The sequence below is a fragment of the Panthera onca genome, chromosome D3 (genome assembly GCF_046562875.1).
Source record: "Panthera onca isolate mPanOnc1 chromosome D3, mPanOnc1 haplotype 2, whole genome shotgun sequence".
Classification (NCBI taxonomy): domain Eukaryota; kingdom Metazoa; phylum Chordata; class Mammalia; order Carnivora; family Felidae; genus Panthera; species Panthera onca.
The window spans coordinates 57834073-57847221 of NC_138350.1; the positions used below are offsets into that span (position 1 = coordinate 57834073).

At 50.9% G+C, this 13149-nt stretch overlaps 1 protein-coding gene and 1 long non-coding RNA gene across 51 annotated transcripts in view; both read right to left on the reverse strand.

Annotated features, from left to right (window-relative positions):
- Positions 1–4258, reverse strand: part of CELF4 (CUGBP Elav-like family member 4) — a 299755-nt gene extending 295497 nt beyond the window's left edge. For 48 of the 49 annotated variants that reach the window (XM_060613695.3, XM_060613670.3, XM_060613711.3 and 45 more), the window contains exon 1: positions 3596–3989. In XM_060613695.3, coding sequence (XP_060469678.1) covers positions 3596–3881 — 286 coding nt within the window. In that variant the 5' untranslated portion in view covers positions 3882–3989. Of the gene's footprint in view, positions 1–3595 lie in introns of all 49 variants that reach the window. The other variant, XM_060613671.3, reaches the window with a different exon arrangement.
- A 3743-nt stretch (positions 4259–8001) lies between these two features.
- Positions 8002–13013, reverse strand: LOC132665942 (uncharacterized). Of its 2 annotated transcripts, none has more exons than XR_009604362.3 (3): positions 12920–13013; positions 9549–9635; positions 8002–9471 (listed from the first exon to the last, which is right to left on the reverse strand). It is a non-coding gene; the product is annotated as an uncharacterized LOC132665942 (long non-coding RNA). The 2 variants fall into 2 exon arrangements; XR_009604361.1 differs by having other exon boundaries at positions 12877–13011.
- Positions 13014–13149: the final 136 nt, after the last annotated feature.

A 13149-nucleotide genomic window follows, 5' to 3' on the forward strand; every position in this document is an offset into this window, starting at 1 on the left:
AGGGAGAAAAATTCTATAGGAAGGGGCCAAATTGGTCCTCAGCTCACTTGTGCTGCTATCTGGGGAGTTTGCCTGTCTCCTCTTTAATCAATAGTACAATGTCTTTCTCTTTGGAGCCTGGAAAAAACAATCTTTCTCAAAGTGCTTCTAATGGGGGCAGAAAAGAAGACACTGAGTTAGCCGGGAGAGTTTGCATTGAACTAGGTTTTCTTCTTTGGGTGTTATTTCTTTGAATTGTAATTCTGGGCTTTTTTTCTTCCTTTCTCTCTCTGCCTAGCACCCAGATCTTCCCCACCCCTGCCCAAGTGTTTTCTAGTCTCCAGGGGGTGGATTTACCTTTACAGTAATTACCCCAGTCCACAACTGCTATTTGCTGCCTCCCCAGCCCAACAGCCTTTCTCTGATACGGCTGGGTTTGCTCCACAACACCCACCCACTCCCTCCTCCACAGACTCCCAATTTGACTGGAGTAATTGCCTTTTAAGGTTCACTCTACGCATGGCAGGTATTCCATTAACCCTTAGAACTCCTTCCTTCTTTAGTTACCTGAAATGGCAGGTGGCAAACAAATGGATACCCACCTAAAATCTCATGCATTTAATTTAATTTTTACTTATTTTTCTCTTCTTTCTTTCTTTTTCTCTTCTTTTTTCTTTCTTTCTTTTTCTTTGCCAATAATATGCATATGCCATCCACACTGGAGGCCAGTATCCTGTCATGTCTCTCAATTTTATACCAATATGATTCATTAGAAGTTAAAAATTCAAGAAGGGGAAAGAAAGAGCCACAAATATGCCCCGAAACCAGGCTTAACAAAGGCATGTTTCTATCCTTAGCCTCATGTTGTCAATTTAGAGTTGGGGAAAATCTAGAAGCCAAATGCAACCCTCATTCTTCAAGCCTCATCATGCTTTTTGACTTAACAGTAATTAATCACCAATGGCAAGCGAGTAATTTTTTAAGGTGGCCAGAGGCTTATTTTATCAGGATTAGCTAATAAATCAGGCTGTATCTCTGAAGGAGGAGTTCAAACTCTTCTAGGACTGAATAAACCAGACCTCAGAGAATGCTTCATTTATTCAGCTCTCCTGGAGCTTCCAGGCACTGTTAGAGACATTGTGGCCCAACCCTGCCTGTAAAAATCCAAGGGACAGAGAGGCAGGAAGTTTCATAGGGAAAAATATATATGCTTAGGCTATGAAGGGTGGGCTGCGACAATGAGACACCAAGCATGCCGGAGCCAACGGGCCTGCCTGCCACTGACTGAGCCAGTTTAGGGGAAGAATTATTTAGAAAATGAAGTTTTGCTTGTCCTAGAAATCCTGGCCAGATATGTGTATATAGTATATATATGATACATATGATAAAGCTATAATATAACCTTCTCTGGCTTCCTGATGCAAATGATGATAATTCTACTTCTTTGCTATAGTACAAGGGAGTCCAAATAACATCAAGAACATAGTGATGATACCAGCAAGGGATCGTGAGAAGAAACCAAGGAATATTGTTAAAGTTTATCTTCCTTTGAAATAAAGAAGTAAATAAAGTGCTCCAAACCCGGATCTCTTAAGAAGCTCAGCTCTTCACAACTGTCTTTTGCCTCTGGTGGGTTCTAAATTTTTTTTAACTTTAAAAATTTAAATCATCACAAGAACTGATCATTAAGATGGGCAAAGGATTTCCCTATTTATGCTTTTTAAATTTTCATTATTACTATTTTTAAATCTGGGGACATATTAGAATGACAAAGATTTGATACAAACCTTGATTAGCTTCTAGGGAGCTTGATTGGAAAGGGAAAAACTATAAAGATACGGTTGACTTGAGGTGGGGGGAAGGAAAGAAATATTATTTCAAAGACTGCCTCCCCATTTCACCTTTCCAGTCTCTCTTCTGATCAGACAGACATTTTCTCCATATTGGATAAAGGTTGGTTTGTCTCTCCATTACAGCCCCCACCCTCACCCCACCCCAGCAAACCCAGTATATTTCCATTCTGCTGTGTTTTTGTGCTACTCAACATGCCATTAACTTTAAGATTTACTCCTCAGCAGGCAAGCTGGAAGATGCTAAAGCCAATAAAAACTGCTCTCTGGGACTCCAACTATGAAGAGTTTGGAGCTCTGCTTAGTATTCGGATGAAGGGAGGGCTGGAGGAGGGAGGGAGGTTGTGATAGTGAAAACCACTGCTGCTTAGAGAGCCAGACAGCTCTGCGCTCTGCACCTAATGTGCCGGAGGATCAGCTCTGTTCATAGCCCATTTGTGGCCAAGGATGAGGCTGCTCTCTGTGTGTGGGTGGGTGTGCGTGTGCGTGTGTGTGTTTTCATCTTTAAAACCACCAGCTCTAACACAGCATCTTCAGTGGCTCTCCACACTACTGTTTATTAAAAACGGAACGTCCATACACATCCCTTACAACTTCCTTAGCTCGGTGCTCCTTCCCTGCCTGACGATCAATCTCTCTCAGAAAGCATTTAACTTGCCCACACAGCTCCATCCCGGATTAATCCCCACTGCACATCCTATACATTACTGTTAGGGAGCGGAGCACTGGGCTAATTTCGTCACCCACCAGCCACCCACACACGTTCTACAACTGAACACGTTTGGGGATCTGCCTTAAAGATAATAAAACAAGGAGAAAACAGGCAGGCTGCAGACATTTCTCATGACCACTTTCCTAAAAAGTTGCTGGGTTTTAATTCTTTGATTATTCTGTCTCCCCCTCCCCCAAGCACTCACTAGCAATGATTGCTTCAAGGGAGAGAAATAATGTACTATAAGCTCTCTGCATGGTGAGTTTGGGATAATTTAGGCTACACCCTTCAAAATGCATATCTTGCACACACAGATTTTTCCCCCAAAGCTCCGCTTTCCTGAGAAGGGGATCATTCAGGCTTCCCTGACCCCCCACTCCACCCAGGGGATGGCTGGTTCCTTGCTAATTCTTGCCTTAGGTTTTGTCCCTCCTTCCTTCAAACATCAAACACCCCCTCCCCCACCACTCACACCACAACCGGATTATTGAGGCACATAGCTCGACAGGGAGAGTTTACTGTTAAATTGATAGCGAAATAAAAATATCTCTCTGAATTTGTCACCTCTCTTCTTTTTAGACGGCTGCGCTCCTGCTACTCTGGCCCGGAGCGGAGAAGGAGGAGACCATCTCTTAATATTTTCAGCACCACGGCGATGGACAGCACCCTCGGTCCCTGGCCCGCTGAGCGCCCGCCAGTCTGCTCAGCGTCCCGGGCTCGGCCGGTGCAGCTGTCCCCGTCCCAGTCTTTCAAGTCGCTGCACCCAAAAATCCAAGCCCCGCTTCCCCTCGATCCTCTCTTTCTCTCCATATTCTGCTTCCGCTGCTCTCCCCACCGCACCGCTTCTATCAGCTCCTCGCCCAAAATCCAGCCTTGCCCCAGCGAACAGCTCCCCACGCACCCCAGTCCTGGTCTCCGCTGCCCGAGCGCCTCCCTCCTCGGCGTCCGCCCGAGGCTCCCTCTCGCGCCGTCTCCCGCTCGTCCGTCGCCGGCCGGCCGGCCGGCCCGCCCGCTCCTTCTCCCCGGCAAAGTTGGGAGGGAAAGGTGCACTCACCTTTGTGCATGCCTGTGAACCTGTCCTTCAGAACCGTAAGCTCGTAGATCTTGCCGAACTCCTCGAAGAGGGGCTTGAGGTCCTTCTCATCCAGGTTGCGGGGGATCTGCCCAATGAACAGCTTGATGGCATCGTGGTCCTTCATGGGAATGGTCGACGGGTTCCCCGGGCTGTGGCTTAATCCGTTCATGTGCCCGGCGCTGCCCGGGCTGCTGCCGAGCCCGTTGGTACTGAGGCTCGCGTTGTCAGCCTGTCCGTTTGCTAACGTGGCCATCTTTATATACATAGAGAAAATCTTCTTTCCTTTTATTCTTTCTCGCTCGCACTCTCTCTCGCTCTTCTCCCTCGCAAGCTCGCTCGCGCTCACACACGCACACGCATACACACACTCGGGTTCTCTCCCCCTCGGTTTCTCTACACCTCGCTCTCCTCTCGCTCTCTGCTCTCTCTCTTTCTCCTCTCTTCTCTCGCTCGCTCGCGCTCGCGCTCTCTCTCTCCTCTCCCCGCTCTCTCTCTCCCTCCCTCTCTCCTCTCTCTCCCTCTCTCTCTTTCTCTCTCTCTCTTTTGCGGTCTGATCTTTTTCTTTTCTTTTTTTCTTTCTTTTTCTTTTCTTTTTTTTTTTCTTTTTCTTTTTCTCTTTTTTTTTCTTTTTCTTTCTTTCTTTTTTTTTTTTTTTTTTACATTGAACAGACAGGATCTCTGTCCTTTCCGTTTAAACAGGCTGGACCGGTTCAAGTTCCGAGTCAGACCAGGGGTGGGGGCGGCGAGTGAGCGCGCGCGGAGGAGGGGGGGCGCGGGGCCCTGAGAGGGCGAGACGCGGGGGGGCTCCCGCGCGGCGGCGGGCGGCGGCCGGGAGCAGGACGGCGTGGGGCGGCGCCGGCCCCGCCGCGCCTCCCCCGTCGGCGGCCCCGGCGAGCGGCGGTGGTACAGTCCGAGACAGCCCCCGGCTATAAATAGCGCCAGGCGCATGGCTCTTCGGGAGGCGCTGAGATTCCGGGCCCGGCGGCCGCGGGGAGCGGGTGCCCGTTAGGAACGGGGCTGCTGGCCTCCTCTTTGCCTTTTGGGGGTTCTTTTTGTAATAGCAGCAGGTGCAACTTTTTGTATTTTTAAAACATTGATTTTCATTTTCGTGTGGGTATGTAGGGGGGCGTTATCCACCGAGCTGCGCTCTATTAGGGCGCCAGGCGGGCGAAGCAAAGGCAGGGATGGCGGGCGGGGCGGCGGCGAAGGCGGCGGCGGAGGTGGAATGGGCGCTTTTTTCTCCCATCTGGTTCCCTTTATTTATTTATTTATTTATTTATTTATTTAGACTAGAAAAAGCGAGTCGGCTTGGAGGGAGTCCGCCCAGCGATCCGAGTGCGCATTGATCAGTGTCGAGAGAAAAAAAGCTACATAAATATATATTATGTGGATAAATCTGTAGACAAGAGCTCTCTCGCGCGCGCTCTCTTTCTCTCCGTGTCTCCCTGCTTTTTTCCTCCTCGAATCCCCAACCTGCCAGAGCAGCCCCAAATCTTCGCCCTCCCGCACGGCATCTGCCGCCACCCGAGCCACCTGGGAGGTCGGAACTGGGGGAGCAGTTGGGCCTCGCTGGGGGGGGACGGGGCGTAGAGATCCGGGTCCCGATCCTCGTCCCAGCCCGCCTGCGAAGGCTGGAGGTGGGTGTTTCGGTCCCGGACGGCCTCCCCCGCCCGGAAGCGCGGCGGCTGGTCCGGCAAGCGGCTGGCGGGAGGAAGGTAGGAGCCGGGCGTCTCGGCCGGCTCGCCCGCCGTGGAAGGAGGCAGGGATCTGGATGCCGTGCCGGGTCGCTGAGCCAGCGCGAGGGACCGGCTTGATTTGGCCCTCGTGTGCGTTACCGGTTCAAATTGAAATTTTTTCCTTAATTCACCATCAAAGAAATAAAGCCCCCGAATCGCTATCCGGACTGCGGCCGGACCCAGACTCGCGCGGCGTGCGCTGCCCCGCGGGCTTCGTTGGCGGCGCCTCCCTCTCCAGAAGTGCGAGGCTCGGAGTCGCGTCTGCGGGCTGGAGCCAAGGGTCCGGCCGCCCAGCCCGACTTTGCCGGGTTCCCCACCAGGCCCGCGGGGGCCAGAGCCTCGGCCGCGCAGGAGAGGGAGTGGCCGGCGCGGGAGCCGGGTCCAAGCAGCCCCGCCTCTGGGGGCGAATGCTGGTGGTGAACTTGGGTTGGGAGAGCAGATTTTCATTTTAATGATATTTACCTGCCCCGCATCCTCTCCCACATTTGCTTTTCCAGGGCAGCCTCTTCTCCATGGCTTCAGAAGCCGGGCAAATTAAAATAACGCGCCCGCTCCCCTGCGAGTTGCAGGGGCAAAGCTGCCGGCCTGACTCTGGCCGGACCTCCACCGGCCCCCTTCGGGTGTCCTGGGTTTCTCTTTTCTTACCCTCGGATTACATGATGTTATTAGACAATATGTTTACAATTTTATTTAAAGAAATGAGACCCCAGCTGCCTGAATACCGAGACCAAGCCCGTTTGGTACAACCACAACGCCGAGCTCTCCAGCGCCAGGAGGAGGCCTGAGGAGGCCCCGAGGTTCGCAGCCCCAGGCCCCAAGCCCACCTGGGACACCTCTCCCTGAGGATCCAGGGCGAGTGACCAAACAGCAAGTACAATTCTGAGAGCTGTGGAACTTCATCCTTTCATTTTAAGATTCTTCTGTCTTTTCTTGATGGAATCGTGTGTAAGTATAGTTGATTCATAACTCGGTTCTGGGCTTACATTATCCAGTGTTATATGACGGCCTAAGAATCGCCCGAGTTGATGGAATCGAACAGAAACTCACACATAGGGCCTCTCTGCAAGGTAGCTGTGTGCGTGGTGTGCCTATGAAGTGCTGTCATAAGGTGGCATGTTCCCAGTAGGCACACAGAGGGTTTGAGCTGGTGGCTTGGAGGTGTGTGCCTGTGTCTTATCAGGACTGTGTGTGAGTGCTTGTGTGGGTGCAGTGTGGCTGTGCACATAGACCGTTTGTATCCACACTCTGGCTGTGTGTGTGTGTGTGTGTGCGTGCGCACGCACGCGTGCACCAGTCTGAGACCCCCCTCCTCCCCTTCCCCTCAGGACACATCAGCAGAGGCCAGTATCTTTGTCCGAAATATCTCCTCTAACATCATCTTGTGGTGCTTACCTCCCAGGATATCACAATGGAGTGGGATGTATTTTATGCCATAACGGGAGTTTAGGAGAGTAATTCCTGCTTGAGGTCTCTCTCTCTCTCTCTCTCTCTCTTTCTCTCTCTCCCTGCCTGCCACCTCCTTAAAGCAAAGCTAGGTCTGGGGGAAGAGAAGGAAGTGAGCTGGGGTGGGGGTGGGGGCTGGGAAAGAAGGCGCCAGCACAGGGGAGGGCAGCTGTGGTTTATCTTCCACTTCTTCCTGCCCCCACCCCAGCCCTGCCCAGGTCCAAGTAAATTATTCACAGGTGTTTCATTATTCATCTTATTATTAATAATAATAGCCAATACATAAATAAAAGCAGTCCCTGGGCAGGAGTGAGTGGGAGAGTGGAGTTGTTAATGGAAGGGGGCATCTGGTTATTTCAGATACCTGCAAAAATACTGCCAAAAGGTATAGCATCAACTCCCTCCAGGACTGCATCTGTGCCCCCTGCACCACAGCCCCCTCTCCCTGTCTCTCTCCACATGTGGACCCAAAACTGTGGAGAGCTCCTTCTTCCCTAGGGAAGGTACCTCACGCTCCCCTGTCTCCCCACCTGAGGATGGCTTATTTTGGATTTGGACTGTCTCCCCTTAGGGGGTAACACATTCCTCACCTCTCAGCTCTCTGGCACCTATGTGGTAAAATGCCCTACCTCTCCCCACACTGCTGGGACAGAAGCCACCAGGACACCAGGCCCATATAACTGAGCTACCTTGTATTAACAGCGGCAGAAACAGCTTCTGCCAAGGCATAGATCTCTTAAAGGCACAGAGCTGGATCTCTTAGGCTCCCACTGTTTTGGCACAGCAGAGTACTGGGGATAAAACAACACGGACAGGTGTCTCAAACTAATGTAATAAAGGAGCAGGACCCCAAAGAAAATAGTAAGGAATGTGGCTAGGTTGGCTCTCTGGTATCCTTGCCCTTGATATTCTAGAAAGACTTGAGCTAATTTTTTTTTTAACCTTAGAACATCAAAGAGAAATGTAACTAGGGAAAGATGGGGGCAAAGTATTACTCACTGTGACATTTAAACAGATTTAAAACTTTTTCTTCAAGTGCCACTTCATGGCCACAATTATTCCATCCACTGAGAGAGAGAGAGAAGGCCGGCAAATGGAAAAGGGAGTTGGGAACAATTGCTTCTCATTTTCTCTCTGTGTTTGGGGTTTACATTTTGTTGCTGATTCATCTTTAGGGATGTCAGGAAGCCCTGTGTGGTGGGGATCTTGGCTCAGATGGTGTAGTTTTGCAGGCCTTACCATTGCCTCCCGCTCCTCACTTCCCTTTGCTCCTCCCCCTCAAGGGAGGAGGAAACCCTCTTTGTGTTCAGCTTCCCTTCAGTGGAGCCACCATCACTCTCCTCTCTCTGGCACCCACTGAACCACATTCTGCAGCCCTGGCCGTGGCTACACGCCCTGAGACCTGCTTTGGCTCTCCTGCCTATGAGTCTTCTCTCTCCATCTAGATTGGGAACTGGTGGAAGGCAGGAGCCCAGTAATCTGGCCCCTCTTCACCCTCTGCAACCCCTCTTGACAGGCATGAGCACACAGTAGGTGCTCAGAATGGAATTTCTAGATACCTATGGCTAATCTGACTTGGAGGAGGGGGTGATGCTGTATTCATTCGTCTAGGTCCTAAGGATGGGGAGCTGCAGGGGCCCAGGCAGACTCTCTTCCAGAAGAAGTTCAAAGCCAGGGATGAGAACAATCCATCTAGAATCCACATAGCAGTTTAGCCTCCCTGGGCTGCAGGGCTTGGCTTGGAGACATCACCACACAGTCATTCTTGCATTCACGGAATGCTTCCAGTCTCCCCCTGGACGCAGCAGAGAAAGGACAGGACTGGGAAGAACCCACTGTCTAGTTAGAGACACCAAAGCTGTACCAAGTGAAAAGCCCCAGAACACCAAATGGCAACAGATGGTTAAATGTCTTCCAGGCCTGAGGAGTTCCACATGCAAGAAAATAGAAAACAATCCAAATTGTGTGGGAGAATCTGTGATGGGATTGTGTGGGCAGCAGCCTTGTTGGGGGAGAGCGGGGCTTGTGAAGGCAAGAGGCAGAAGGTGGTAGATGGCCAGAGAGCTGGGTGATGGCCTGGCCTAAGGCCTAGGAGGGCAAGAAGCAGCTGGTTCTCCAAGGCTATGTTGAGAACAAGCTAAAAAGAGAGCTGTGGTCTGCTCAAGTCTCTCCAGAGACCAGACCACTAAGTGTCTCTGTGGAGTGACTGCTCAGCCCAGACCTGCAGAGGTCAGTGGGGGGAGGCTGGAGACCTGAAGAGTCACTTGCCCTCTGCAGAGAGCTCATGGATTTAGGCAAAGAGGTTGACTCAGACAAGAGCCACCACACTAGGGCGTGAGGCCACCAAGGCGTAGAGTGAAAGGTGCTGGTGATGTGTGCCCTGGGAACCTGGAGAAGCTGCAGCTTGTGTAGGCATTGGCACCCCCGGAAGGCTCTCTGGTGGAGAGAACTCTGGCCCTATAGGAAGGTGGAGGTGTCAGCTTAGGAAGAGAGGAGGGAGGTTGAGGCAGTGGATGGAATTGCCAGGTCTGGTGAGTGTAGTGGGTTCTCACATGATAGAAGGTAGATGCTTCTAGAGGGGGCTCATATGTGGAAGTAGGTGGGGTGGGCAAGATGTGGCTTTGAAGGCAGCCTCAGAAGTCTGTTTCTGGTCTTCTCCACAAGCTTAGGACTTCTCTGTGAATAATTTGGGAAGGTTCAGTGATACAAGAAGCACTAATTGAGGTGGAAAGGAAGAGGAAAAGGGTCCCTACCTTCTCTCAGTTAACTTCAGCAGCCTCCGGCCAGTGAGAGGAGACAATTGAAGGATCCCCTTGTCCTGTCCTGAGCCAACAGCAGACCTGGCCAGGCGAGCAAATGCATGGAGGGAGGAAGAGAACTGAGTTAGGATGCTATGTGTTTTAGGAAACCCAGGAGCTCCCCAGAAGGGACTGGGCTGCCTCTTATAGCTCAGACAAGTGCCAGGGCTGGCAAGAGAGGGGCCTTCGGGCTTCCTTCCTTGCTGGTTGAGCCCCAGGGACATATGGCTATGGTCTTGTGGGGATTCCTGGGCTCTGGGCAATGGTGAGGGGTTGCTTTGGGGAGTCTCTAGGCCTTTGGGTGGTCAGCATGGATATTCCTTGTTCCTGGCATGGGAACATGCTCCTGTTGTCCGCTTCTTTGCCAACTGGGGCTTTTCCTCACTTTTGCGGAGGACAGGTAGGAAATGGAAAGGCAGCCCAATAAGTGGGGTAAAGGGATCTGGAGTCCTGCAGCCCAGGCACCCTGCATGGGCGGGGGCCGGGAAGTGCAGGAGGAACCTGAGTTACGGCTTTCCTGGCCTCAGCTTTCTCCTCCAGAAAATGGAGACCGCTGTCCTTTCTTCCACCCTCCTTTCCTTCCTCACATCACATCCAAGAAGGTGAGACAGTGCCATGTCTGTGAGGCTGACTCACAGTTCTCATGTAAAAAAATAAGAGAAGAGCAGGGACTGAGGGTCAAAATGGGCCACAGAAAGGTGTAGATGAAATTAACTTGTTTCATGGAAGGGTTAGGAATTTACTCCTTATCTTCCCCAAATAATTCACATGTTTTCAAAGGGAGCCCTGGCCAGGCAGCACTGAGTTGGACAGAAGCAGGTGCCTTTACCGCTGCACTTAGGTAAAGCTGGCAGAACCAGACTCCTTGGCTTCAAAGTCTCCCACTTACTAGCTCTATGACCTTGGGCAGGTTATTTAACCTTTCCGTGGCTCAGTTTCCTCATTTGCAAAATAGGAAGAGGAATAGAACCTATTAAAATTGTTGTGGGGATTAAATGAGTAAATGCACGTAAAGGGCTTAGATCATGTCCTGCCAGCGGGTATTATGGGAGCCCCGCTAACAGAGAGGCCCCAGTCTGAGGGCTGGCGGAGGCCCCTCCCCCAGCATACTCGGGAGGCAGGGCGGCCCCTCTGGTGGTGGCGGCATTGGACCCAAAGTGGGTGTCCTCACTTGCTGCAAGGCTGTTTCTCTAGGTGCTCCTGGGGGGGGGGGTGCGGGAAGCCTTCCCGGAGGGCCAGGCCTGCATCACGGCCTCTTCTTGGGGCCTGCCCTAGGTACTGGCTGCCGGCACTACGCAGCCTCTTCTTACCTGAGAGGTGTTGCCGTAGCAAGTCCTTTTAATTGTGATGTTTTACTAATTAGTTTTTAATTATGTTAATTTATTGTACATGAGCCCTGAGGTTTTCAGACACTGGGCTCACTTTAGAAACTGGAATAGTAAGTTGTATTTATTACACGCACAATGCTGTGGATAAATGTCACTTTCTCATGGCCACGATTTCTCTGATAATGTTGCTGAAAACACGGCTTCTACACAGGCTTTTTAATGTTAATTCTCCCACTGCAGCCAGGCCCCCCAAGTCCAGCCCGCAGTCCTTCAGCCAGTGCCCTGGTTAAGACATTCAGCCTCCGGGGACGGTGCAGATGGTATGAAGGAGTGACATGGCTTGGTGGTATAGGGAGACCCCCAACTGGGTAGGGGCTCAGGAAGGTGAGCCTGCAGGACAATTACACCAGGCCAGATCTTCCAAGGGTTGTTATGTGGGGGCCTCAGGCTCACCTGCCTAGGTGCCCCCCGCCCCCAGCTCCCTCACCCAGCAGCTGGGTACAAACAAGAGCTTAGCAAGGAGGCCTCAGCTACATCACCTGGGGAGAGGGAAGGAGAGGCTGGTGGTGAGGATGGAGAGGGCACGTGGGCAGTCAAGTTGGGCCCTGAAGGTCATGGAAGGAATGTAGGCTGTTGTTCCAGGGATGGTCTGTAGCCTTGGGAGGAGAGGTTTACAGCAGGGCTGGCTCACAAGAAAGACTCAGGGTGGGGACTCACTGACCACAGGCTGACCGGTTGCTGATGACAGGGAAGAATGTGATCAGTGGTATAAGACTGGAACAAAAGAGGCACCTGGGTATTTATGAAGGATGGCTGAGAAGGGAGAAATCACCCCCAACACACATGTGCTGAACTGCAGGGGCACTATTTTGGGCCCATTTTCTAAAGATCATTTCTATATCCAAAGGATGAAGGTTTGTTACCACTAGTCACATTTAAAGGAGATGCCACAGGTTTTCAAGAACCACTCCCTCCCCCAAATAATTTCCAGATGGCAGCCTTCTTTTAGTAAGCTTAAAGTCTTCCAAAGTGTTATAGTATATACATATATATATATATTATATATACACATATATAAATTCTGGTCTATTACTGAACAGACACACTAATATAAATTTTGCTCAAAGGGTAAAATTTAAAAAAATACAGTCTATAAATACCACTGGGCATTTAATCCTTTAAAATATGTATATAAGACTCAAGTTTCTATACTATATATACACATATGCAAAGGTGCCTGCATTGTGTATAGAAAGAGTTTGGGCTTCAGAACCCTACCTGTCAGTTTTTCTTTTAAATTAATTAATTTATTTGAGAGAGACAGAGGCAGCTCAAGTGGTGAAGGCACAGAGAAAGAGAGAGAGAGAGAGAGAGAGAGAGAGAAAATCCCAAGCAGGCTCCACACTCTCCGGACTCGGGGCTCAGACTCATGAAACCGTTGAGATCATGACCTGAGCCGAAACCAAGAGTTGGATGCTTAACCAACGGAGCCACCCAGGTACCCCTAGGACAAGATATATCTTTAGCTTACCAGCAATATAAGTCATGTTCTCTGAGTCTCCGTTTCCACATCGGAAACATGGGCATAATAACACTGCGTACAGCTATCATGAAGAGATAATGAACGATTCAAAGAGGTAACTTAGTGCCTGCCACATAGCAGGTGCCCAATCAATATTAGCTATTACTTTTATTGTATTTATTCAAAAGTAAACTAAGTCTCTCCTTTCCAGGTATAAATATAAGCTGGCCAAAAATAGCATTTAAAAAATGTGTAAGAGGACACGGACATTTTCTAAGGGAGAGGGCAGTTTCGGTTTCCCCTCAGTGGTCCTCGCACTGTGTGGAGGAGAGGAGAGGAACCTGTCTCTGGTTGTGGGTACCATGTTGTAGGAAACGGTTTGGGGGAGGGGCCCCATGAGTTTCTCTCAACGTGGCTGCTCAGTAACGCTCACCTACATTCAGCTTTAGGAAGGGGCCCCACACTGTAGCACAGACCTGGTACTTCCCCCACACTGTCGGAGAGCCTGTACCCGGACACATGGGAGGCTCCCACACAGGCCTGCATGACTGCCCCCCCCCACCCCCCGCCGCCCCTTCCTGGGAAGGGGAAGGGTGGGCAAGCTCTGTGACTCACTCCCTGGCTCTGTGCCCTCTCGCTGAGTCACAATGTAATTGATCCCTCCCTGCGCCAGGTTTCTACTCTCATGTGACCCAAAGCAGGGTCA